Source organism: Cydia fagiglandana, chromosome 25 (assembly GCF_963556715.1).
Source record: "Cydia fagiglandana chromosome 25, ilCydFagi1.1, whole genome shotgun sequence".
In the NCBI taxonomy this organism is placed as follows: Eukaryota; Metazoa; Arthropoda; class Insecta; order Lepidoptera; family Tortricidae; genus Cydia; species Cydia fagiglandana.
The window spans coordinates 812,504-837,614 of record NC_085956.1 but is presented as its reverse complement, the minus strand read 5'-3'; the positions used below and the strand labels follow the sequence as shown (position 1 = coordinate 837,614).

Below are 25,111 nucleotides of genomic sequence, written 5' to 3'. Positions count from 1 at the left end.
GATAATTAATATTCATATAATAACTTTTCATTTTACAGGTATTTGTACTACAGTCCGTTTTTTTTAGCATTAGAAAGAACTTCGTAGAAGTAAGCTTGTGGTTCCAAATCCGGCACTATTAGCGGTAATAATTTGAAGTAAATTATATGTATTGACCATGCGTCATTAGATAATTCAATAATATTCAATAATAAAGTAAGCCTGATAAAAACTGCACACTTACTTCCGTGGAGTTCTTTCTAATGCTAAAAAAAAACGAACTATAGGGGACAAAATAGGTTAAAATGAAAAACATATTTTGTACAACTTTTTAATGCATAAATTATCACTTTCTCTTGAATACTCGTAGTAACATAACACATGGTGGTATTTAATTGTAGTATTCAATACAATTTAAAAAAAATCTACTATAGTTCGTTTTTTTTAGCATTAGAAAGAACTCCGCAGAAGCAAGCGAGCAGTTTTTATCAGGCTCGTTAATTATTAATAATTATTGAATTATCTAATGTAGCATGGTCAATACATAAAAAATAATTCAAATTGTTACCGCTAAAAGTGCCAGATTTAGAACCACAAGCACACTTCTGCGAAGTTCTTTCTAATGCTAAAAAATACGGACTATATAAAGGAAAACTCCTACAGTCTGTCTTTAGGCTTTACGCATATTACTAACACATTTTAAAATTCGACATAATAGGTGAACGCACATGTGTCGTCATTGGCATTTAGGTATACAATAATGCCTTTCGTTCCCCTTTCTATGTTATGGTATAATTGAAAATTAATCTTAACCTCTTGGACGCCAATGACCGATATATCCGCACCACAGGTTCAACGCCAAAGACGATTAATCGGTCACAGACCACAGAGCAACATAGACCTACGTGCATATGCATAAAGTTTAATTTCAGTTTTGACACTTCGGTGCCGTGGCGTCCGAGTGCCAGCTTTTGTGTTTGACACGGCGTCGAAAAGGTTAAACAGATGATATGATGGGTCATAAAAACAATATATTTTTTTCCATATTTCTATACAATTCAAAATAAACCCTAACGCTAATGTATAAAGGTTCATTATCGCCTGTCGGTCTTGCCAACACCCCGCTTGCCGGCGAACAAGTGTTTGGGCATCTTGGTGCCGATGAAGCGGTCGGCCTCGCCCTTGAGGCCCATCTTCTTGGTTTTCTTCGCGATGGCCACGTGGGCCATGTTCTTCGCGCGTTTCGCCATCTGGGGAAGAAAATATTGTTAGCATTCTAAATATGGTAAGGAAGACTATTTCAATCCTTTTGGACATCCGTCCATGGAATTGCTGGTGTTGGGTCAAAATTAATGCATTCCAAGAAATGTGAGTGATTGAGATTGTTTTTTAATTTTTCTCATATATTAATATAATAGGAATATTTGTTTGTTCGATAGAAGACAAATCAATTTAGATAAGATAAAAGTGGTCAGGACTCGAAATAATAAAAAAAGCCAATCAAGGCCAAATTTTTTATCTGTAGTAAAAACCTACTAGTTTTATTATTTTTGTTTATTTCTTCGTTTTTATCAATAAAGTAATTTAGATCAGATAAAGGTGATCAGGATTTGAAGTAATAAAAAACCCGGTTCAGTGCGAGTCAGACTCGCGTACGAAGGGTTCCGCACCATTACGCAAAAAATGACAAAAATAAATTAAGTTTGTTATATGGGAGCCCTATTTAAATATTTATTTTATTTTGTTTTTAGTATTTGTTGTTATAGCTGCAACAGAAATATATCGTTTGTGAAAATTTCAACTGTTTAACTATTACGGTTTATGAAATACAGCCTGGAGTGGTGACAGAGAGACGGATAGACGGGACAGCGGAGTCTTAGTAATAGGGTTTCGTTTTTATCCTTGGGGTATGGAACCTTAAAATATTTTAGTCTTCTATAGTATAAAGGACACATAATAAACAATATGTGAAAAAAAAAACACCCAAAAACGTCTAAAATTCGAAGGTTCGGTATCAAAATGAAAGTTTACTCTCATATTTCGTGAATTCTGTGAACGCATACGCGTCGTTATTGGCGCTATACTAAATTCCCAATGAACAACAAAGCTATAAAGCGTGGCATCTCTCACCTGCGTGTCCTTGACGCCCTGCTCGTCGCGGGCGGGCCGGGACACGGAGCGCGCGCGGGACACGTCTTGGCGCGCTCTCTTGGTGGCGGGCGCCGAGAGCGAGCGGGACCGAGAGCGGGTGCGGGTGAAGTGCGCCTCCTTCGTCTCGGACATGTCCACACCTGCAAGAGTATACGGGTTACTAATATTGGGAATACAACTATACAGGTTACTAATATAGTCTTCTGTAGAAATACTTTTGATAGTGTACGTAGTTTGTTGCCTCGTTTATGTCGACCGAGCTCGCCTCGCACCATCCCCCTGACCCAGAGTTAGCCGGTTAAACCGTTAACCCGGTATCAAATTGTACCGGTATCCATGGTGACCACATGTTTAACCGGTTAATCCGGGTCAGTGAGATGGTCCGAGTGGCCCTAATACTACCGTGCAGAAATAAAACTTCCTACAAAACCGAAGTTTGACAGCGATTCGGCAACAAACCGTGCTGTCCCTTTCTAAAGTATGGCATTATCCCTTTCGACTATTTAGGGTTAGCAATATTCAAGTCATTCATTATCTCGTCTCTTGAGCTTAATGGTTGCCTCGCGCGGGTGTTCTTCGGCATGACAGGCTTCGTGCTCTGCTGGTTGATGACTCCTTGAGGATCTCCTTCTGTTCTGCTCTGTGCTGTATGGACAACGTACCCAGTTTCTCCATCTCGTCTCTGAGCTTGGTGGTGGATCGGTCCCGTTGCCTCGCGCGGGTGTTCCGCGGCATGACGGGCTTCGTGCTCTGCTGGTTGATGACTCCTTGAGGATCTCCTTCTGTTCTGCTCTGTGCTGTATGGACAACGTACCCAGTTTCTCCATCTCGTCTCTGAGCTTGGTGGTGGATCGGTCCCGTTGCCTCGCGCGGGTGTTCCGCGGCATGACGGGCTTCGTGCTCTGCTTGTTGATGCGAGACTCGTCTTTGAGAATCGCCTTCTTGTTGCTATAACAAATGAAATGTGGTTAAAATATTGTTTTTTTTTTACTCCATATAAACTGTCTATTATAAATTTCACAGTGCATTAGTTCGCTGTAATGCTGTGTACATTTTTTGAATCAATAAAAAAAATATATATACTTTATGAACATTTACTTAAAAACTAACCAAATTATGGATTATTTCATGCCAAATGCTAACAAAATTTGACACATTTGTTTACAGTATTTGCAACTTCTAGTTTTTTTATAGAAATTGTACCAAATTTGTCTGCACGCCCATATATTCGGCCTCCGCAGTCGTGAGAGACACACTTCGTCTTATACCATATTAAAGACAATGGTGGTAAATAACCACACGACTCCGCAGCATCGATCACCAGTGACAAAAAACAAAGGGGTTACCGCGAAAACCGAAACCTCTTTTACTCCAATGAAGGCGTAATTAGAGTGACAGATAAAAACGCCCGCAATTTGCGAACTTCGTTGTTCGCGGTTATAGGCCTGCATTGACACAAAAAAACTGAAAACTCACCGTATTTGAACAGCCAACTGTTTAATCTCCTTCATAGTTTCATCCAGCTCTATCTTGGGCACGGCGTACATGCCGCCCTCCTCCCTCAGCGCCTCCTCTCGCTCCAACTCCGCCAGTTTCTCGAAGATGTCGGGGTCGATGTAGTCGGCGATGTTGTGGCCCTCCCACATCTCCGGGATGGGGTCGTGCCGCTCCTCTTCCGCGATTTCTGTGTAGTTCTTCTTTAAGTCTGGAAATAGGAATAGAATTAATTTACGATTACGATTTTCTTTTATTTATTCTTTAAATAAATACAATTTATTTTATTTCATGGCTCTGGTTTAAGCCTTTATAAGACAGAGGTAATATATTTCCCACCTGATTTTTCACTTTATTTCAAAGTAATAGGGTTCAATTTTGCATAATTTCTGGCACCCTTATGCCTTATAAAGGGTTAAGATACATAAGAACGTGAAAGGTTTAAGAACTTTAACTATAATAAGGTAAGCAACTGAATTCTTTTATACCTACAGGGTGATTCAGGAGACGTGAGCAGGATTAACACTGCGCTTTTCGTAAATTATTAGCAACTGTTTCGTATTGGTATTAGTGAGGTTAACGTTAATTTTCTAGTCGTATTGAAATAAAAAAGTTATTCATTTATTTACGACATGCATGGTCACCCTATATTTAGAATACTAAACTACCGATATTCTGTATCTAATTGAATGTCATCACGGTCTGGTTACTTTTGAAAACTCGTATCTCACCCAAGTTTGACAGTTTATTTTCTTCGTAATCAAAATGCTGTCATTACAGTTAAAGAGGTTTTATGTTTATTAATCAGGTCTCGTCGGGAGACCATGATTGTAGAGAATTAAATTTGCCCTCACCAAAAAGTAAAAGGTAGGAAAAAGTGTGGTTGTTTCACCTAAATACGACGGTGATCGATTAATTATCAGTTACTGAGTGTGCAGGATTAATCCTGCTCACGTCTCATGAATCACCCTGTATATTAAATTTTATTATTTAAAAAAATCTATAAAACTATGTTTTTAGGTTTGACGACCAGTCTGGCCTTGTGGGTAATGACACTAATGACCCTGCCTGCGAAGCCGATGCTCCTGGGTCAGGCCTATGGAACTCTCCGCGCGAGCTCGGATTAATACCTACGAATGTGCTCCCGTTCACGGTAGAAAAGCAAGCCAGTTGGTTGCCACACGCGCTCACGTACGCACGTCACCGCGCGCCGCACTGTCAATTTTTACGATAGTTAAAAGCTACGTACTCGTAGTAGGTACCTACTATTGAATTTCTTTAATTAAACCCGTAATGTTTATCATGTATGACAAATGTATAGGTAGTTTTAGATATCTATCTATTTGAAATAGGTAGCAAATTTCTAATTTATTTTGGTGAACGTTTATTTTAACGACAGTAGGTAAGTTAACTTTACACCGGAAAGTGCCTACTCATTTTTGCTCTGGTTAACTTATAATTAATTACCTGTATTTATGGGGTTTCTATTATTTTTCTTTATTGTGTAACATTAATCTGTATCTGGTTTTAAATTACACGAAGAAACTAATTATTGCTGGGATTATTGCGCGGTTTATAAAACGGTGTAAACACTGCGGTTAGTGCAGGGACATATTATGACCTTTTAAAATGACTATTTCGCAAACACGCATAGTCGGAATATTAGGTATAATTTAAGATTTAGCTTTCCTTTTATTTCACTCCGCTGTTTAAGTAGGTATTTATTTATCATTTCTAAGCATCAGCAACCCTAGCGTTGTGCCGGTGCGCGCGGTGCGGGGAGCGGCGCGTTGAAGGTCACTCCATTGTATTTTTGTGTAGGTATCAAAACGGTAGGTAATTACGTTTTGTTTGAGAGATAAGTATCTGTTCGTAAGAACTATTATATAATCTGTGCCTGGGTTCCAATCCCGGTAAGGGAATTTATTTGTGTGATATAATAACACAAATATTGGTTCCTGAGTCATGGTTGTTTTCTATGTATATAAGTATGTATATCGTCGCCTAACACCCGTAGTACAAGCTTTGCTTAGTTTGGGGCTAGGTTGATCTGTGTAAGGCGTACCCTATACTTCGTTTTTTTTAGCATTTGAAATTAGGTAAGCAATCTTGATGTGTCTTTTAATTAACAAACACATTTTAAAAATAAGTCACGGCAAATATGTAACAATTATGAATCTAATACGATCATTTATATTCTTTTGCTTTCGTAAGTAATAGTTTTTAATTTTTAAAAAGCGTTTTTCAATTAAAAGACATGTCGAGATCGCTTACCTTCTTGCAAGTTCTTTCTAATGCTAAAAAAACGAACTATAATATTTATTTATTTATTTATGGCTTACATTAAAAAAACACTGAAACTTTAATTGCTGTCATATCCTGCTCAATGCCTTAACATCAATTTTACTAAAAAATAATGTGTATTTGACATGGGTAATGCACGATCTCATATTGGTGATGCGTCGTGCGACCATATGTCAAACTATACTGTAGGCCGCGCTTTGACTGACACCAAACATATAGTTTGGTTCAGCTTCGATCGGGCCAGATAAATTTAATTATTCATTTTGATAATTAATTTTGTGAATCCATGAATCTATGATATATTTATTACATTTAGAATAGAAAGAGGTGTTTGTATAACAGTAAAGCGCGCGACATTTTAACCGGAACTCACAGATTGGATTTTTACTTGCGTTTTTGTTCCAGATCAAGGAAAACATTGTTAAGCCGAAAATTGCATAAAGGCTTGGCCACACACAGAGCGCGACGCAGCGCCGCGTGATGCCGACGCGAAGCCTGGTCAAACAGGGCGCGCGCCGATCGCGCCGGCCTCACGCTCTCAACACGCCCTCAAGGCGCGCGGGAACGCGGCGCACCGCTCGCTGCCTAACGTCCGATCCTACTGATGTGACCTTGCGTGACGCGGCGGGCCGCCGCGTTCGCTCGGCGCAGCGCTGCGCACGCGCCGCGCGGACGCAAGGGGCCGCGCGGCGTGGGGCGCGACAGAAGCGGGGCGTGATACCGGCGGGGCGCAGTCTGTTTGACGTCGGTAACCTGTTAGCATGTGCCGCGGTCGCGCGGCGTGGACGCGGCGCGGACGCGGCGCTGCGTCGCGCTCTGTATGTGGCCAAGCCTTAAGGCTTGTTTATATAGATATTCTATACGACGAAACTGATTGTTCGATTGCCCTGATTTTTCCGACCGAGCATCATTTTAGTTCCAAATTGGTATATTGGTGAATGCACTTACTTTTTGGCCGCCCTGTATAAACGGAGAGTCTATTATTATTATACCCTATGTTTTTGTGTACTCAACTTTGTGGATTTCTGAGCATGTACATTGTAATGGAAAAATATTTAGATAACAAAATACTTCTATGAAGCCGGACGGGCGATTAAATCTGTGTCTCGAATAGTGTCGATGGACTGTCAAGTTGGCAGCGATTCCGTGTTGCCAGGGAGATAGGTCTGAATCCCTTCGAAACCAGTTCGATCGACAACTAGTTCTTACCAAAATAATTATTATCATTCTCCATGAACGGGTAGGAATGTATAGATTGTCGAGTCTTCCTTTCCCTTTCTTAAAAAATATCATACCGTGCTTGTCCAGCAGCGTTTACCACGCTCTGTTCTAATTTCCGTATTTAGAATTTCACGTCAGTTTTGTTAAATGCCTTGGGATTGTAACCCTGGCAACATCGAGGAGGAGGCACCGAGGGGAGAGTGATTCGGCCATTTTGGGACTTGGATTTTCTTCCCCGACCTAGCCGGGCTCGGCTTTATATTAAATAATTGGGACAACGTTCTCATCTTTGGTAAGTAATCTTACATTCGTTTGTGAAGACCGTGAAATTCGGAATCTGTTGTTGGATTATGCGATTATTGACGTGAACCGTTTATTTCAGCCTGCCCTCAGGTGTACCTTGAGGTTAACCCGTTTCCCGAAAGGGCGAACCAGGAGCGTCCTGGGCACTTCGGAGTTGATATTCGATCACTCATAAACCCCGGCAAGACGATTTTCCTCCGACAGGTAAGGCGTCGTTCATATACTTTTGTCAGAAATTGTATGGCGTGCCATGCGGCCACATAAAAGTATCCCGCGTAGCGCTGAATTCTATACTGTAATATAACCCCAAAGGGTTACGCATGGAAACCCTTGTTCCTATGTGAAACGGACTCTCCCGTGGCACGGACCACAGATTCTTGGCGTGACCTGAGCCAGTGGAACTAATCCCGTACCCGGAATTTTCCAGGAGGTGTCTACTAGGGGCGCGGCCTTTGGTAGGCCAGATTCTGTGCCAGTCGACCTGTGCAGCTGGCCCCGCCAGAGTCGGAGCTATTGGAACCTCCGGCCATCTGGTCGAGAGAGAGCCGTCGACTGTCGCTACAGTGCAGCTAAGCCTTTCACTACTTTTTCCTAAACTGCGATTTTGGACTATTCACCTTTTAGTATTAACTATCCAATAGCGCAATCGACCAAGTATCACCAACAATAATTAAAACCCGGTTAGATAAATATAAATTTAGTTTACTATCAATAAGTCGTTAAGTAGTGTTTAAGCTCCAAAGTGTAAACTTAACCAGGCCGGCAATTAAATTGTACCTGTCCACTATCGGGTTGTTTGTTTTATCCCCTTCAGGACCCTTAGTTTAAAAAAAAAAGTATTACAACATGTAGGTCATTACAGGTATGTATCTTCAAAGTGAAGTTAGAGTTGGGCTGCGTTCTCTTGTATTTAGTGAAGCATATAAAGTTCGTTTTTAGGGTTCCGTACCCAAAGGGTAAAACGGGACCCTATTACTAAGACTTCGCTGTCCGTCCGTCCGTCCGTCCGTCTGTCACCAGGCTGTATCTCACGAACCGTGATAGCTAGACAGTTGAAATTTTCACAGATGATGTATTTCTGTTGCCGCTATAACAACAAATACTAAAAACAGAATAAAATAAAGATTTAAATGGGGCTCCCATACAACAAACGTGATTTTTGACCAAAGTTAAGCAACGTCGGGAGTGGTCAGTACTTGGATGGGTGACCGTTTTTTTTTTGCTTTTTCTGTTTTTTTTTTTGCATTATGGTACGGAACCCTTCGTGCGCGAGTCCGACTCGCACTTGCCCGGTTTTTGCTATATTTAATGTTAGTAGGTTATTTAGTAGTAGGGTACCACTGAGCAATTTTTGCTAGTTCAAACTCGGCTGATCTCCTGACATCTTGCCAGCTATCACCCCAGAACACAATAGCTGTATCATCAGCGTAACATTAAATACGAAATGTGCTTTAAATAACAGATTATCAAAGCAAGTCTTAATTGCAACAAGGAACTCACCCAGAACATAGTCGTCTCCCTCCTCCACCTCTATCTCCCTCTCCAGCTTCCTCTTCCTCGCCTCTCTGTCTGCCGCCTGCTGTTTCTTGGCAAGAACCGAGGGGGGGATGACGGGGGGGCGCGCCTTGCCGTCGCGGGGGGAGGGGGTGGCCACGTGCAGGCGGTTCAGGATGCCGTCCACCTGCACACACATACATTATCAATAAATCTTGTTAGTTTAAATCAATATATTAACAATAAATCCCATAGACATAGTACATTGTGCAACTAGGGAAGAAGGGAAATATTACATTTTATACTTTAAACTCCCGTATTTTGTACACATATTTAATTACACAAACGGGTCCACCGCGATATAATTTCATTGTTTTTACCTTAAATTCCGACGTTTTAGCTGCGTGAGTTGCACCAGCTGTGGTCACGGAAAGACTGACTAAGGTAAAAACAATGAAATTATATCGCGGTAGACCCGTTTGTGTAATTAAATAAGGGAAATATTGCAAACGAGAGTCTATGGATTCACGAATTAAGAAGAAGAATTAACAAGAATTAAAGACTCGGGTTGCAATATTCTTACTCCTCTTTTCATCACATAACTAAATTTTAAGCGAAATAATTATTAAACACGGACTTTTTTTTTTGACTAAAAAATCCTAGTTAGAGAAACCCTGTGTCCCAGCAGCCGCTCGCAGGCCTCTATCTTTGCCTCCTGGACCCCCTCGTCTGAACAGTAGAGGTCCGCATGACCCTAGCACCCTAAGAGAATGTTACCTTCTTAGTGCGCATCTTCTCAGTGACCCTGTGTCCCAGCAGTCTCTCGCAGGGTTCTATCTTGACATCCTGGGCCCTCGTCTGTGACAGTAGAGGTCCGCATGACCCTAAGAGTATGTTACCTTCTTAGTGCGCATTTTCTCAGTGACCCTGTGTCCCAGCAGCCGCTCGCAGGCCTCTATCTTGACCTTCTGGACCTTCATCTGGACAGCAGAGGTCCGCATGACCCTAGCACCCTAAGAGTGTGTTACCTTCTTAGTGCGCATTTTCTCAGTGACCCTGTGTCCCAGCAGCCTCTCGCAGGCCTCTATCTTGACCTCCTGGACCCTCGTCTGTGACAGTAGAGGTCCGCATGACCCTAGCACCCTAAGAGCATGTTACCTTCTTAGTGTGCATTTTCTCAGTGACCCTGTGTCCCAGCAGCCGCTGGCAGGCCTCTATCTTGACATCCTGGGCCCTCGTCTGTGACAGTAGAGGTCCGCATGACCCTAAGAGTATGTTACCTTCTTAGTGCGCATTTTCTCAGTGACCCTGTGTCCCAGCAGCCGCTCGCAGGCCTCTATCTTGACCTCCTGGACCCCCTCGTCTGTCACAGTAGAGGTCCGCATCACGGGGACCGTTGAGAGCTCGGAGTTGGAGTCGGCACTGGAGAAAAAAAAAATTATACTGTCAAGTGTCAATCAAGTCCTTCATGAGGACTTTATAACCGGAAAAACCGGCCAAGTGCGAGTCGGACTCGCGCTCGAAGGGTTCCGTACCATAACGCAGAAAACGGCAAAAAATCACGTTTGTTGCAGGGTTCCGTACCTAAAGGGTAAAAAGGGGCCCTATCACTAAGACTCCGCTGGCCGTCTGTCTATCTGTCGTCCGTCTGTCTGTCACCAGGCTATATCTCATGAACCGTGATAGCTAGACAGTTGAAATTTTCACAGATGATGTATTTCTGTTGCCGCTATAGCAACAAATACTAAAAACGGAATATAATAAATATTTAAGTGGGGCTCCCATACAACAAACGTGATTTTTTTGCCGTTTTTTGCGTAATGGTACGGAATCCTTCGTGCGCGGGCCCGACTCGCACTTAGCCGGTTTTTTTAATGGCTATTACTAAAACAGTATTAGTTTGTATTTGCCATGGGTAATGCACGATCTCATATTGGTGATGCGTCGTGCGACCATATGTCAAACTATACTGTAGGCCGCGCTTTGACTGACACCAAATATCTACATATTTGACTCAGCTTCGATCGGGCCAAAAACGTATTAAACATTGACATATACACGGGGGCCAAAAATAAGTGCATTCCCGTTGCCAGGGAGGTTTTGGGATTATACTGGGCAACTTTTACTACGGGACCAACCGCGAAATCGAGAAAAAAAATTGGCTGTTTAGAGTGTTGGAGGGTAAATTTTTTCTTCGCGTTTTCGAGGTTGATCCCATAGTAAAAGTTGCTCAGTATAATCCCAAAACATCCCTGACAGCAGCCGTGGGAGATCGCGAACAACTATCTATAGTTAGAATAATCCTAACTAAGTATATGATTTATTTCAGAAAACACAGTAAAAAGACAAATAAATAACTTATGAACTAAATATATCTTAGAATAAAACTAAATTAAAACTATACTTCGTTTTTTTTAGCATTAGAAATTAGGTAAACAATCTTGATGTGTCTTTTAATTGAAAAACACATTTTAAAAATAAGTTAAGGCAAATATGTAACAATTATGAATCTAATACGATCATTTATATTCTTCTGCTTTCATAAGTAATAGTTTTTGATTTTTAAAAAGCGTTTTTCAATTAAAAGACGTGCCAAGATCGCTTACCTTCTTTCAAGTTCTTTCTAATGCTAAAAAAAACGAACTATAACTTAGGAATCTTAGGATAGTTGAAGTATACTCACTTGACTGGGTTCTTGGCACAGCGGGCCTCCAGCTCTTCGATGAGCTGCCTCTTGGCCGGGGCGAGGTCTTCAGGCCGGAGCACGTCCATCTTGTTCAGCACCACGATCAGGGGTTTGTTGCTGAACAGTGGCTTTATGCTCTCGAAGAGAGATATCTGGGGAAAAATAATATGTCCGTCTTTGGGTTACGAATTTACATATGTGTACCAAATTTCATCTTAATTGGTCCAGTACTTTTGGGGAAAATGGGCTGTGACAGACGGACAGACAGACAGACGCACGAGTGATCCTATAAGGGTTCCCCTTTTTCCTTTTGAGGTATGGAACCCTAAAAGTTTTTTATTTTATTTTATAGCGATAGTATTATGGGGCCATTTCTACACAAATCGACATAGTCGCACCGTAAACTATACAAATAAGTCATTATAACATCATAATTGTAAACACAAACAAAATATGTATATCTAAAACTGAACAATTAACAATTCCACGCTCATTATCAGAAGTCGAAACTCGGGATTTGCCAGTGTTTTGGGTTTATATAAATAAGTATCCCACCAAAAACATTTTCATGTAAAATGTTGCCAAGACGAAACCATAACGCTCGCACTGACAAAAAGTTATCAGATCTCTTGTAGAGCCAAGCTTCTAACTCTACAAGCCCTAAATTCACAAATTCACCACCTTGGTTATGAGGGTTCAAAAAACGACTTCGCTTCGAGAAAAGGTAGGTAGTGCCTTTGCGCTTCGCTTTGCTCGTCTTGGCGGGGCCACTACCGTGCCCCCGGATAAAACGTTGAAAAATGTGACTGTGATGTAACATGAATTTATTGTAAAAAAACTTCCTTTATACTAGAATATTATTAATTAAATCTTTATTCTTCTTCATTTTTAGTGTTCCGTACAAAACTTTGTTTACGGAACACTTATGGGATCACTTCGGTCTTGCAAATCAGTTAAATACGTTTTCTCAGAGACCGTTTGACATAGATACCTAAAATTTGGAACAGTTATAGCAATTACCACCACTCATATTGTAAATAAGTCAAAACTGCTTATTTCTTATTAAAGGGGGAAATTTAGGGGGTTGAGAGGGGTAGGCTGAAACTTTTTTCATTTGTAAGAATCGTGTGGGGTACCATTAGAAAGCTTGCAAAAAATTGAGTCGATGGACTGATTTTGACTTCATTTTAGACTGCAATAGTTTCGTCAAAAAATGCATTTAAAGTTGCAAGTTTTCATACAAAAATTTTCACCTCGGTCCTGGCGATTTTCGCGAAAACTATAGCTAACAGGCAGCTGACCAGTCAATACCCAACTTAAAGAAGCATGGAGACGGCGGGAAAATTATCAGCTTAACTTTATCTTTATTAGTTTTTCAACTGCAGCTTGACCTTTGGTTGCTAACTGATGCTTACACTGGTCAATTCATATTAGGCGAGAAACATCCTTAGTTAAAACTTTGGCATTGAAATTTATGACTTATGTCTTTGACACAAAGTTTAATTCTGCTTGCTTATTTTTGTGGGATATTTAATTTTATCTCAATAGCCTACTATAAGTATGAGAGAGATCTACAAAATACGACCTTATTATATTGCAAATAAGTTTCAATTTCGAACGGGCTTTCCAACCAATGGACTAGGCATCTCAAAAATCTGAAAAATTCAAATTAAGAATTCCGTTCTTGACTGTCGTTGTGTTTTTTTTTTCCACAATAGGACACATAGAGTTAGTAAGGCGTATATAGATAATAAAGTCATTTAATATTTATGAACAGCTTTGGCCTCATGTATAGATTTTATTGAGAGTATCTGATTCGTCGAAACAATATACACAATATTCCTTTTCATTAAGTACCATTACATTTCTGTATTAATTGTATAATTATAATATCTATTAATTATATTCAGTACTTATGTATATTTTTGAACGGATCGGTGAGCAACAAGATTCAGGGCTATAACCGCGAAAATAGAAGTTCGCAAATTGCGAGCATTTTTCTCTATCACTCTAATTACGCCTTCATTGGAGTAAAAGAGAAAGATCCCCGCAAATTGCGAATTTCGGTTTTCGCGGTAGCCCCTCAGTCCTGTTACGAGAAAATAATTTTGGAAGACATTAATAGTATATGACAGTTAAATATCACAGTTTTTAGAAACAAAGGTAAAATTGACGAAATATTTAAAGTAAGCCGATCTTGTTTTTTAGCAGTTCTAAATAATATTAATGTCTATGAATATGGCATAGAACTAGAAACAAAATCAAAATAAAAAATAATAATGAGTTCTAAATTCAAATTGAAGGAGTATACATTTAAGGTATTATAGGCCAAGCGCGCACCACGATATTAATTTTTGCGACACGATTTTAGAATCGCGCTGTAATATATCGCAGAAAATTCACTGCGCGCACTGTGATGAAAAAGTCGATGATTTGTTCATTCTCAACATGGATTTCGTACCAGTCGCTTATCATGAAACGTGTCTTTAATATGCGATTGCTGTATGACTTTGAGCATTTATAACACAAAGGTGATCCCCGTCTATTTCCATAATTAAATGGTCGACATCTAGCGTCTCATTTTGAGACTCCATTGGAGATGCAGGTGCCGAGATGTTGGGGTTTGGAGAGCGAAATGCCGACTGAGGTCCGGCCGGGGTGCGATATTATTATCATAGTGCGCGCGGGGCCATACAACTCCGCATGCTGCAATTCACTTTGCGACAATCGCGTCGCGAACAATCGCGGAAAAATGTGACAAATCACAATTTTAAAATCGCTGCGATTTTTTTGTCGCATATGCGCGCACTAACAGGCGCTGGTGGCCTAGCGGTGAGAGCGTGCGACTTTCAATCTGGAGGTCGCGGGTTCAAACCCCGGCTCGTACCAATGAGTTTTTCGGAACTTATGTACGAAATATCATTTGATATATTTACCAGTCGCTTTTCGGTGAAGGAAAACATCGTGAGGAAACCGGACTAATCCCAATAAGGCCTAGTTTACCCTCTGGGTTGGAAGGTCAGATGGCAGTCGCTTTCGTAAAAACTAGTGCCTACGTCAAATCATGGGATTAGTTGTCAAGCGGACCCCAGGCTCTCATAAGCCGTGGCGAAATGCCGGGATAACGCGAGGAAGAAGAAGATGCGCGCACTAACATATAAACACATACGTTGCATTTCTGCGACAAAATTATCGCAGGACAAAAAATCGTGGTGCGCGCTTGGCCTTACTCTAAATTATTATAATACATCAAGCATTCGCGAGATGCTCGACTTCGGTATTCAAACACAAAGCAATAGTACAAGAATCTAACTAAATGCAAAGGCCGAAGGAGCGATTCGAAGATCCGAAGCGTCCGACAGACGCGCGCCTGCGTAACTTTTCCAAGTATTTTTAAGTACAAGTGTCTAAGTCGCAAGATCCAAAGGCTGAAGTCGCATTGGGCCGAAAGCCCGAAGCATCCAGGAGGTCAGTTCTAAACACAGGTAATCAATACAAGTGTCTAAATGCGAAGGCCGGAGGCCGAGCTCCGCGTAGGGCCGAAGGCCCGAAGCCTGCAAGATGTCAGTGGTTAAACACAGAACTGACAGCCTGGACGCTTCGGGCCTTCGGCCCTACGCGGAGCTCGGCCTTCGGCGTTCACATTTAGATACTTATACTATTGTTCTGTGTTTAAGTAGTAACATCCTGGACGCTTCGGGCCTTCGGCCCTACGCGGAGCTCGGCCTTCGGCTTTCGCATTTAGACACTTGTACTATTGTTCTGTGTTAAAGCACTGACATCCTGGACGCTTCGGGCCTTCGGGCTACGCGGAGGTCGGCCTTTGGCCTTCACATTTAGACACTTGTACTATTGCTCTGTGCTAAAGCGATGACATTTTGCTAAAGCTCGGCCTTCGGCCTTCGCACTTAGACACTTTGTACTATTGTTCTGTGTGTGTAGTTGAATACGGTATCCTAAAAACAGGCAAACAACCTCTGTAAAATGTAACGATGCGAGCGGTACGGCCTTTGGGTACGGCTACCATCAGTTTGGCATTGACATAAACGCTACCGTGGGCGTGAACGTAATTTACTTTCTATGCATCTCGCTCGTACTGACATATTAGTGCGAAAGAGATATACCTATAGGAAGTAAATTACGTTCACGATATCGTTTATGTCAATGCCAAACTGATGGTAGCCGTACGGAACACTAAATGTCTCGAGCTATCTCGGACTTGGCCAAATTATTTATTAATGAAAGCTCTTAGTTTGAGGGAGCTTTTTAACTGATTGAATGAACTTTAAATCTGTTGTTGTCATTAAGAATTTTTATGGCAGTTAAAACCTACACGTTCTAACTCTGTTTAACAATAAAATGTATTTGATATGGGTAATGCACGATCGCATATTGATTAAGCGTCGTGCGACCATATACCAAAATATACTGTCGGCCTCGCTTTGACTGACGACGGGCATTTAGCCTGTCTCAGCTTCGAACAGGCCTAGATGTGTTGAAAGGTAAAAAAAACCGGCCAAGTGCGAGTCGGACTCGCGCACGAAGGGTTCCGTAGCATTACGAAAAAAAACGGCAAAAAATCACATTTGTTGTATGGGAGGCAGTTAAATAAAAGTAAACAAAATCTACCCTCAAATGACTTCTTAAGCCAGTTGAGGGTAGATGAAAACATTACATGATCAAATAATATAGGTTAAAATCAGGAAAAGAAAAGGAAAGAAAGGAATATTTATTAGTAACATCGTTATTAGTTACTCATTGACAGATCCAGGCGGTTTTATATTTGGTCGGTTAACCAATAAATGTTATAACTACCCGAAAATTGTTTGTTTACTTTTATTTAAATACCTAAAGATACAGAGATGTCGCTAGGGTCCCATTGGCCTATATGGTGGAAAGATTTGCTAGCTATGGATGAGGTCTTGGTGGCTCGCTGCGCGCTGGAGTATCGATCCAGAGGCCGTGAGTTCAAGTCTCACCCAACACAGTAATTATTCCACTTTTAAATTTATTCTAACAAGGAAGGGTACCCAACTGTCCGACTCCGATTTGATTTATTTTGATATATGTTATAGAGTAGTCTAAAATAACGGACACGTATTTTTTTTAGCTGCCCAAACTCAACCTGTTAGGAGAAAATGGCCTTCAAAGTACTGATAATTGACCAAACCTTCTAATTTCTGAGAAGAACTTTTTTCAAAAAAATTGATAATTAATTACTGGTTTCGTTATATGTTGGAGAACATGAATAAAGAATGGGGACGTGTTTTGTCATTTCACCACAAACTCATTTTTTATACAAAAAACAATATATATATAATAAATAAATATAATAAATATATTTTTACCTATATATCCGTTATTTTAGACTACTCTATAACATATATCAAAATAAATCAAATCGGAGTCGGACAGTTGGGTACCCTTCCTTGTAAGCCTAAAGATATACCCCCTTATTCATAAACGTTAGCAAGCCGATAATAATCGTTTGTCCCTTTCCATCATACCAATACGTCGGAAAGGGACAAACGATTATTATCGGCTTGTCAACTTTAGTAAACGTTTATGAATAAGGGGGATAGACTATAGTGGTGAAGATGGAACTGAGGGTAATGTAGTCTCACCTGTTCCTCGATGCTGTGTCCGCACTGTTCCGAGGGATCGATGAAATACAAGATGGCGGCGCGGAGGTGGGCTAGAGCTGTCACCGCCTGCATCTCTATCACGTTGCGCTCTTCCAGCGGGTGGTCCAGGATGCCGGGGGTGTCGATCACCTACAAAATCATTAGTGTTCAATAATATGTTACACAACGAAGGCCGCAAAAATTTAACACATTCATTACCACTAAGTGCTACGGGTTACGCTCGTAGCGCGTAGCCACGGTTTCGCCGTATGTAGCGCGTAGTCGCTACGAACAGTGTACCCGACAGTCGGGTTCTTGGTGTTGAATGTGTTAATATCTGACACGATCTTATTTGTAGCGCCATAAGAGCGCGAGAAATAATACATTAGGACTTCTTTATTTTATTTTTTATTTTTATTTTATTTATTTGGAGAACCAACTGCTATGACAATACCATAGAAATTATAATGGATACAGAAAGCCAATTATAGGAACTCACAGGTAGTAACATAATACTAAACTAACAGGTACTACTTATACTAAGGTTACGCACTATCGCAAGCACATTATGTGAACAAAGCCAACACAAATCATATCTAATAAAGATAAATTGAAAGGAACAAAGATACTAATTAACAAGTAACAAAATGAGGACTATTAAAGTAAAAATATTAATAATACATTTGTAGGTATTTAAGAAGGCGACAACACGCTCACTCAATAGACTCGAAATATCTCTGCACTAAATTACGTCTCACGTTAGGGATTCTACAGTTGAATATATCAATAGTATCAGTTGAATATATTAATAGGTTTAATCTAGTTTGTTTTAAATGTTTGTAAGATTAAAAAAAAATATATATATCAATATCAAATTCTTTAGACAACTCGTTAAGGTTACGACTGGCGCGCGTTAAAAAACTATTCTGTCTGTATTTGGAAGATGCATTTTTGATTGCTAATGGGGGATGATACCTTTTAGTACGAGAGGGGGTTTTGAAACACAGTTTACTTAGCAACTCGGGGCAATCGATTACACCATTAGTAATACTTATTAGGTAGCTAATATCGGCTACTTCACGGCGTTTTTGTAAAGGGACAAGGTGATGGTGCTTACATATTTTAAGATAGTTGGAAGAACTATAGGGATATTTCAATTTAAAGCAAAGGTGTTTTACGAATTTTTGCTGAATGCGTTCGATTCTGTCTATATATGTATGGTAGCAAGGGTTCCAGACCTGAGACGCATATTCTAACTTACTTCTAACATTTATGTGAAACAAAGAGCATTCCATGAAATTGTCTACCGTTTAAGGCCTGTGCACACCGGCTGCGTGTGCGTGACGTGCACGTGCGCGTGCGGCGTTGTAGTATACAGATCCTTATGAGAGATGGCACACCGCTTGCGTGACGTGTGCGTGTGCAACTCCAACATTTTAGCGCACGCACACGCGCACGTCACGCACACGCAAGCCGGTGTGGCTCGGCCTTTATCCCGTACAAACGCGAATTTTCTGAAATTCTGCAGATTTATATCTGCGGGTCGGTTGTACCAAACCGCCTGTCACCGTAAAAGCGATTGCAAAATTTTATTGTATGGGGAGTTTCATACTACACTGCTGATTGACGTTAATCAGTCCGTTAAATTAACAGAAATAAATTAGTATGCACTTTCACAAATCTAAAAATAGTAAACTCCGGTCCTTACCATATGGCAGTCACAGTATATAACAACATACCGTTAGAACTAAAACATATAGAGAAAGATTCAACATTCTTCAACAAGCTAAAAAAGTTTCTGGTTGAACACTAATTTTACAATATAAAGGAGTATCTTAATTACAAGTCTTAATTATGTTAATTGCTAGTGTGTGCTAGTTTTTAAGTATTAGTTTTTAAGTCTTTATGTATATTGCTGTGCCCCAACGGGGTTTATGTTTGGAACATGTAAATATTTTAACTCCTTGTAAAACCCATAAAAGCATTGAATAAATTATGAATTATGAAATGTGGTTGGTTCAACTGGCCCTAAGAGTTTCCTTTTATACATATCGCTGGCTCAATTTTACAGGGTTCTATGTTTCACTTTTATCAAACTGAACTTTGGACATTGTCACAGTGACATTAAGAGCGAATTTCAACTATCTTGAAAATGTGTGTAATATTGGGCCAGCGATATGACAAATGGTCTCAAATATGCACAGAAAAATAATAGTTTGCTTTAAATGCCGAAAAAAACCTACCCCGGGAAATAAAATGCGTTTGTACGGGACAGCCCGTGGAATGCTCCATTGGTACCCCCCGTGGAATTTAATACACCCATAGACTAGGAATCCTCTAGACGGAGTTTAGAGCAATTATTTCATGCAACCGACGCTGCCAAAAATGCGGGGGGGCGCGGGACGAGGTGAGCGAAGTCCCGTGCCGTGATTGGTCCGTTCAAACGACGAACGAGTTCACGGACGTCACACAAAGACACTTTCGACTCGAACATGGAGTAAAATTACCGTATGCGTGGCAGCGGGGGTAGCGCGACTATGCTCAGTCTGGAGGATGTTTTGTCTGTGAGTACACCCCCCTTTTTGCTTTGGGGGTTAATAATATGAGTGTTGCACGGACCTGCCACCTCAGGTACTTGTAGTCGGTGTGCCCCACGTACAGGCTCTTGGTCGTGAACGCGTACGGCTGCACCTCCACGTCCGCTCGAGTTATCTGAAACGTTATTATTTGTTTATTCATTTAAATACATCTGAAACTTACAGCTAACAAGCTAAAGAGTCACAAATATTAATATATGTCAAGTATTATATTATAATTATTATCTCTAACAAACAGGTATTCTTCAATTAGGACGTGAAGCGAAGAGGATAGACGCGCAATACTTAACATAGATGGCGCTGTCATTAAAAAAAAGCTTTACGTATTAATTTATTTATTTAAGTTTATTGCACAAAAAATAACCTTACAGTACAAAAGGCAGACTGAATGCCATTAGGCATTCTCTACCAGTCAACCTATAGCAAAGCAGAGAGATTGTGGGCGGTGCTACTTTAACAACAACCTTCGCACAGCCTTACATCCCCTCTACTTTACTACTTTCTTTTATAATAATGGGCTTTCCATTACGTCATCGATTTTAGCCCCCCCCCCCCCCAACCCCCCTAAAATCATTCAAAAATCATGCTTCGAAGGATCCCGTTTCCTCCTACGTCATGCTACCATCATCCGACGCCCAGACCCCCCACCCCCCTCTAATTTGAAATGACGTAATTTATGAATAGCCCCTAAGTGGAAATGAAGTTACGAAACAGCTACGGTCAGAGCGCGTATCCTCAGATACTTCGGACATGTGACTGTGAGAGACTTGTTGTCCAGGGACGGGTCAATGGCTGTAGGTCAAGAGGACGTTCCCCAATGCGTTGGACGGATCAGATAAAAGCCCTTACCAACACCCCACTTAACACATGTGCCAGAGAAGCATCTGCCAGGGAGAACTGGCGTAGAATCGTTCGTCGTTCAACGTGACCACGACTGCTCTGTCAAGAGTAATTCGACGGAGAAGAAGAAGGAAATGAAGTAATAGCATATAGCTTAGTATATAGTACCTTGTTGATGAAGCTGGACTTGCCGACGTTGGGGAAGCCGCAGATGATGATGGTGCGCGTGTACGGGTCGATGGACGGCAGGCGGGCCAAGTGCTGTCTCACCTGCGGACAGACAATTTAAAAATATCAATACTCATTTAAAAACTCTTTTAACTTTCGCGATTTATACAAATTTAATTAGGACGTCAGTCTTTCCGTGACCACAGCTGGTGCAACTCAGCTGGAACGTCGAAATTAAAGGTAAAAACAATGAAATTATATCGCGGTAGACCCGTTTGTGTAATTAAATATTTTCCACGTGATAACGTCTTATAAATCGATGAACACCGGTAGCATGCACGAAAAAGTGTCACGTTGTGGACAGATCTCCATGGTAACGTTACGGCCAAAGTATGCAATTTTTATCACGCAAAATTATCGTCCGTAAACCGATTTTACAACCATATTTTTTTCATAAAAAATAATGCGAATTTTTATAACAACTCATTTACGTTTCAAGCTATTTAGCTGTGAAATGCTACCATAAGAAGCGAAATCGCTGCCTGCCACCGGCGTTCAGAACAGACTCAGTCAAGTCTATAAGTATCTTCATTATTGTAGCCATGCCAAAAGACCTTCTCTACCAGTCAACCAGCGAGTCAAACATGATTGCATGGTACTAACCTGTTCTAAATAAGCCAGGTTGGCCTGCTGTCTCTTCATGATGGTGGCCATGCGCCCGAGCGCAGCACGCTTCAGCTGCTTGCAGCGGTACAGCGAGTCGCCATACTTGAGAAGGCGTACGTAGTCCTTCGCTACACTGGAATTTCAAACAATAAACCAATCAAAATGCAGTTGGGATGGAAATATTTTAGAGATGGTATGATGTTGAATAATTTTACGGTTACTCACTCACTCACTTCACTTTTTAGTCACTCGCCTCGTTGTTTAGTGTTAGGTGACCCAAGCCCAAGCACACTACTATGCCCGCCTACAATAACAGCGGAAGACCTCCCCCAACCTGTTTTTTCGGCGCGCGCGCAGCGTGCGACGCGGCGAGCCGCAGTACGCGATACACGGCCGTCGTGAACGCTGCTCGCACTGTTAGTGCTTGAGAAAGGAGACCTAGGCTCTCCGAAACATGTCGCGCGAGTGACTAAAAACAAGTGAGTCTAAACCGTAAAATTATTCAATGTTAGTATGTCTCACAACAGTTTAAATTCGATGGTATGATGTCTTAGTATAACAGACTCCAACCAACATCAATTCTTGGGATTAGTTGTCAAGCGGACCCCAGGCTTCCATGAGCCGTGGCAAAATGCAGGGATAACGCGAGGAAGAAGAGAGAATCTTTAATAAACTCTTAGAATAAAAACCTAACATCATGGGGGACACTAAAACTCACAGACTCCGTTAGTTGGGCCAACTTGTGAGAATGGATGAAGATCGGAACGTGAAAAGAGCATACCTGGGCCGTCCAGCAGGAAGACGTCCTGTCGGACGCCCCAGGTATCGTATCGGACGCCCCAGGTATCGCTGGTGCGACATGGTCGAAGCGGATCTGCGCCAACTTCGAGTCAACAATCAGCGAGAGGTCGCACAGGACCGAGAAAAGTGGCGCTGTCTTGTGTCGGAGGCCAAGTCTCATTTTGGGTCGCTGAGCCAACGGAGTTAGTAGTATGGTGTTATGATTAAAAGTGATGACTTATTGATAACGTAGACGTATTGATACAAAATGTTAATAGAAAAAAACGATGAAATATGTACATTGAAATCCATCCAGTAAAAATGGTCTAGAGGCCAGAGATTGATGGCAGGGCACCCTAAAAAAACCGGCCAAGTGCGAGTCGGACTTGCGCACGAAGGGTTCCGTACCATTATACAAAAAATTACGTTGGTGTATGGGAGCCCCACTTAAATATTTATTTTACTCTGTTTTTTAGTATTTCTTGTTATAGCGACAACAGAAATACATCATGACGCCTGGTTACAGACAGACATACAGACGGATAGTGGAGTCTTAGTAATAGGGTTCCCGTTTATACCCTTTGTTTACGGAACCCTAATTAACACTTCAGGGTTTTTAGACCACTGAAAACACCATGTTTTTCTTTGAGGTTTCCAGAACTAGTGATTTTTACTGCAGTTGGCTCTTCTTAACCATTTGAACACCTATGACGCCTATCGTGCGTGCCGCGTCATTGTAAACCTTATTGAAATGCACGAAAGTTGATATTGGTGTGTATCCGCGCTCGTCAGTAGATGTTTTTGGAGTTCACAGGGTTAGTTTATCAATCACTTAGCGTCACTTGCACCATTCCAATGACCAGTGGTTAACCCGTTAAACCTGGAGTTACCATGGTTACCAGTACAATTTGACACTGGGTTAATGGTTTAACCAGGTAACCCCGGGTTGATGGGATGGTGCAAGTGACCCTTAGATATATAACTTTTAGAGCAGGGGTCTCGAAACTTTTTTACCTGAGGGCCATATTGCGCCTCAGAAAGGCCGGGGGAGGGTGTCTGATTGCTGCTTTTAGGAACAGTTCTACTCTCATTGAATGCTGAACCTCTGGAACCTGGCTCCTGCAGGCCGGACACGGACAGTAGGCACTCGCTTTGGGTGTCCGCGGGCCGGTTTATGACGCATCGCGTATGTTTTAGAGCAGCTGTCGGCAACAAGCGGCCCGCGAACCTTTCGCTTGCGGCCCGCGAGCCTCTCTGGCTATTTTGTATGTAATATTGACAAACAACAACATCTGCTAAAGTCACAAATATTACCAAAGTGCGGCCCGCGTCAACTTTGTATGTGGCCCTTGCCTGCTAAAAGGTTGCCGTTCGCTGTTTTAGAGTATGCGAAAGATTTAAAAATGCTAACAAAAAGTGACCCTTTGGCAGTTGAAAGAAAATACTGTAAACTCACTTGTCAATGAGATGGCGAGCAGTGTTGAGCTGGCCCAGACCCAGTTTGTAGTGGTCCTTGTCATACAGTACGTTCATCAAGTCAGCGTAGAACGGATGCACATCATCCAGCTTTGGGAATTCCTGCAGAACAAGATAAACCAGTCATCAAGCGGTAAGGGTCCTATTTAATGGAAACAGGTAATGGTAAGTGCCCTACAACATACCACCACATATAGATGCCAAAATAAATTCAGAAGTTAAATATAAATAACCACTCTAACCACTGAATCAATTTAAATGAAATTTGGTACCAGATTATTTAAGTGTACATAGGATAGTTATTATCAATCATAATTATTTACAACAACACAACACAAGCCTTCTTGAGGTTACTGTGGGACTTAGTCAATCTGTGTAAGAATGTCCTATAATATTTATTTATTTATTTATTTATAGGCATTATATATTTTGTTTATTATTAGCACATTAAAACAAGTATGTATTGTTATTTAACATCATTAAATAAGCAATAAATAGCGAAATATTTAAATATTGCTAAATAATCTACAGACAAGTTCACTAAACTAAGATAATAGTCTCCTTATCTTTTTTTATATACCTCAAAAAATATATAAATATTTTAAGAAGTTAACATTGTGCAATATGTAAATAGTAAATGTAAAACTTTATACAAGCTCAAATCAATAAGTTATAACAGTATAATACCTTATTATATAACATACTAGCGTCTCGCCCCGGCTTCACACGGGTTAACAAATTATACACCTAAACCTTCCTCGAGAATCACTCTTATAGGTGAATACCGCATGAAAATCCGTTCAGTAGTTTTTGAGTTTATCGCGAACATACAAACACACAAACAGACAGACGCGGCGGGGGACTCTGTTTTATAAGGTGTAATGATTGCTGACACAAACCTGAATAATACGGGACAGTCTGTCGTGGAAGTTCTGCTGCGTGAATTTCACTTTTCTCATATAAAACCCGCGTATCCGGGATATTTTATAATGCTTGTGTACCACTGTAGGAGTCTTCCTTTGTGTTTTTGACAAAATTATATCTATGAAGTCCTGTAAAACAGAGAAAATAACACATTTTGAGGTTACTTTTAACACACGTAAATATTGTTTATAAAAGATATATTTGAATATTTACCTTAGCCGTAGGGACTACGGCGATCTTTTTAAAGTTGTACAAACTCATTTTGTAGTTGTAGTGTTGTTATTTTCTAGTAAATATTAAATGGACTCTGAAAGAGTCCATCACACGTACAACACGTGTTTAAAAAGAAAGAAATGTCAAAATATTGCGTTTCGATTACTGCTATTTAGTTGTCAGATTAAAAG

At 40.9% G+C, this 25,111-nt stretch overlaps 1 protein-coding gene, 1 long non-coding RNA gene and 1 other non-coding gene across 3 annotated transcripts; 1 reads left to right on the top strand and 2 right to left on the bottom strand.

The window, feature by feature from the left end:
* On the bottom strand, positions 1 to 25,064 carry LOC134677138 (nucleolar GTP-binding protein 1). Its single transcript, XM_063535597.1, has 14 exons — positions 24,921 to 25,064; positions 24,683 to 24,835; positions 23,764 to 23,885; positions 21,525 to 21,660; positions 20,862 to 20,963; positions 19,876 to 19,968; positions 17,257 to 17,406; positions 11,630 to 11,784; positions 10,227 to 10,368; positions 8,953 to 9,133; positions 3,607 to 3,835; positions 2,945 to 3,078; positions 2,110 to 2,270; positions 1 to 1,229 (listed from the first exon to the last, which is right to left on the bottom strand). Exons 1-14 carry the CDS (start codon positions 24,966 to 24,968, stop codon positions 1,074 to 1,076), a joined length of 1,962 nt encoding a protein of 653 aa, XP_063391667.1. The 5' UTR covers positions 24,969 to 25,064; the 3' UTR covers positions 1 to 1,073.
* On the bottom strand, positions 6,041 to 6,174 carry LOC134677213 (small nucleolar RNA SNORA16B/SNORA16A family). Its single transcript, XR_010100014.1, has one exon. It is a non-coding gene; the product is annotated as a small nucleolar RNA SNORA16B/SNORA16A family (small nucleolar RNA).
* LOC134676980 (uncharacterized) lies at positions 6,971 to 8,239 on the top strand. The gene is made up of 2 exons (XR_010099981.1): positions 6,971 to 7,656; positions 7,880 to 8,239. It is a non-coding gene; the product is annotated as an uncharacterized LOC134676980 (long non-coding RNA).
* Positions 25,065 to 25,111: the final 47 nt, after the last annotated feature.

What these genes read in the sequence shown, in the direction of transcription:
- LOC134677138 (XM_063535597.1), bottom strand. Translation starts at nt 24,968, where the DNA reads ATGAGTTTGTACAACTTTAAAAAGATCGCCGTAGTCCCTACGGCTAAG. An exon ending in CCGTAGTCCCTACGGCTAAG is followed by an intron (nt 24,836 to 24,920) that starts GTAAATATTCAA and finishes TCTGTTTTACAG; the next exon opens with GACTTCATAGATATAATTTT. An exon ending in GGGAGACGACTATGTTCTGG is followed by an intron (nt 3,836 to 8,952) that starts GTGAGTTCCTTG and finishes TCCTATTTCCAG; the next exon opens with ACTTAAAGAAGAACTACACA.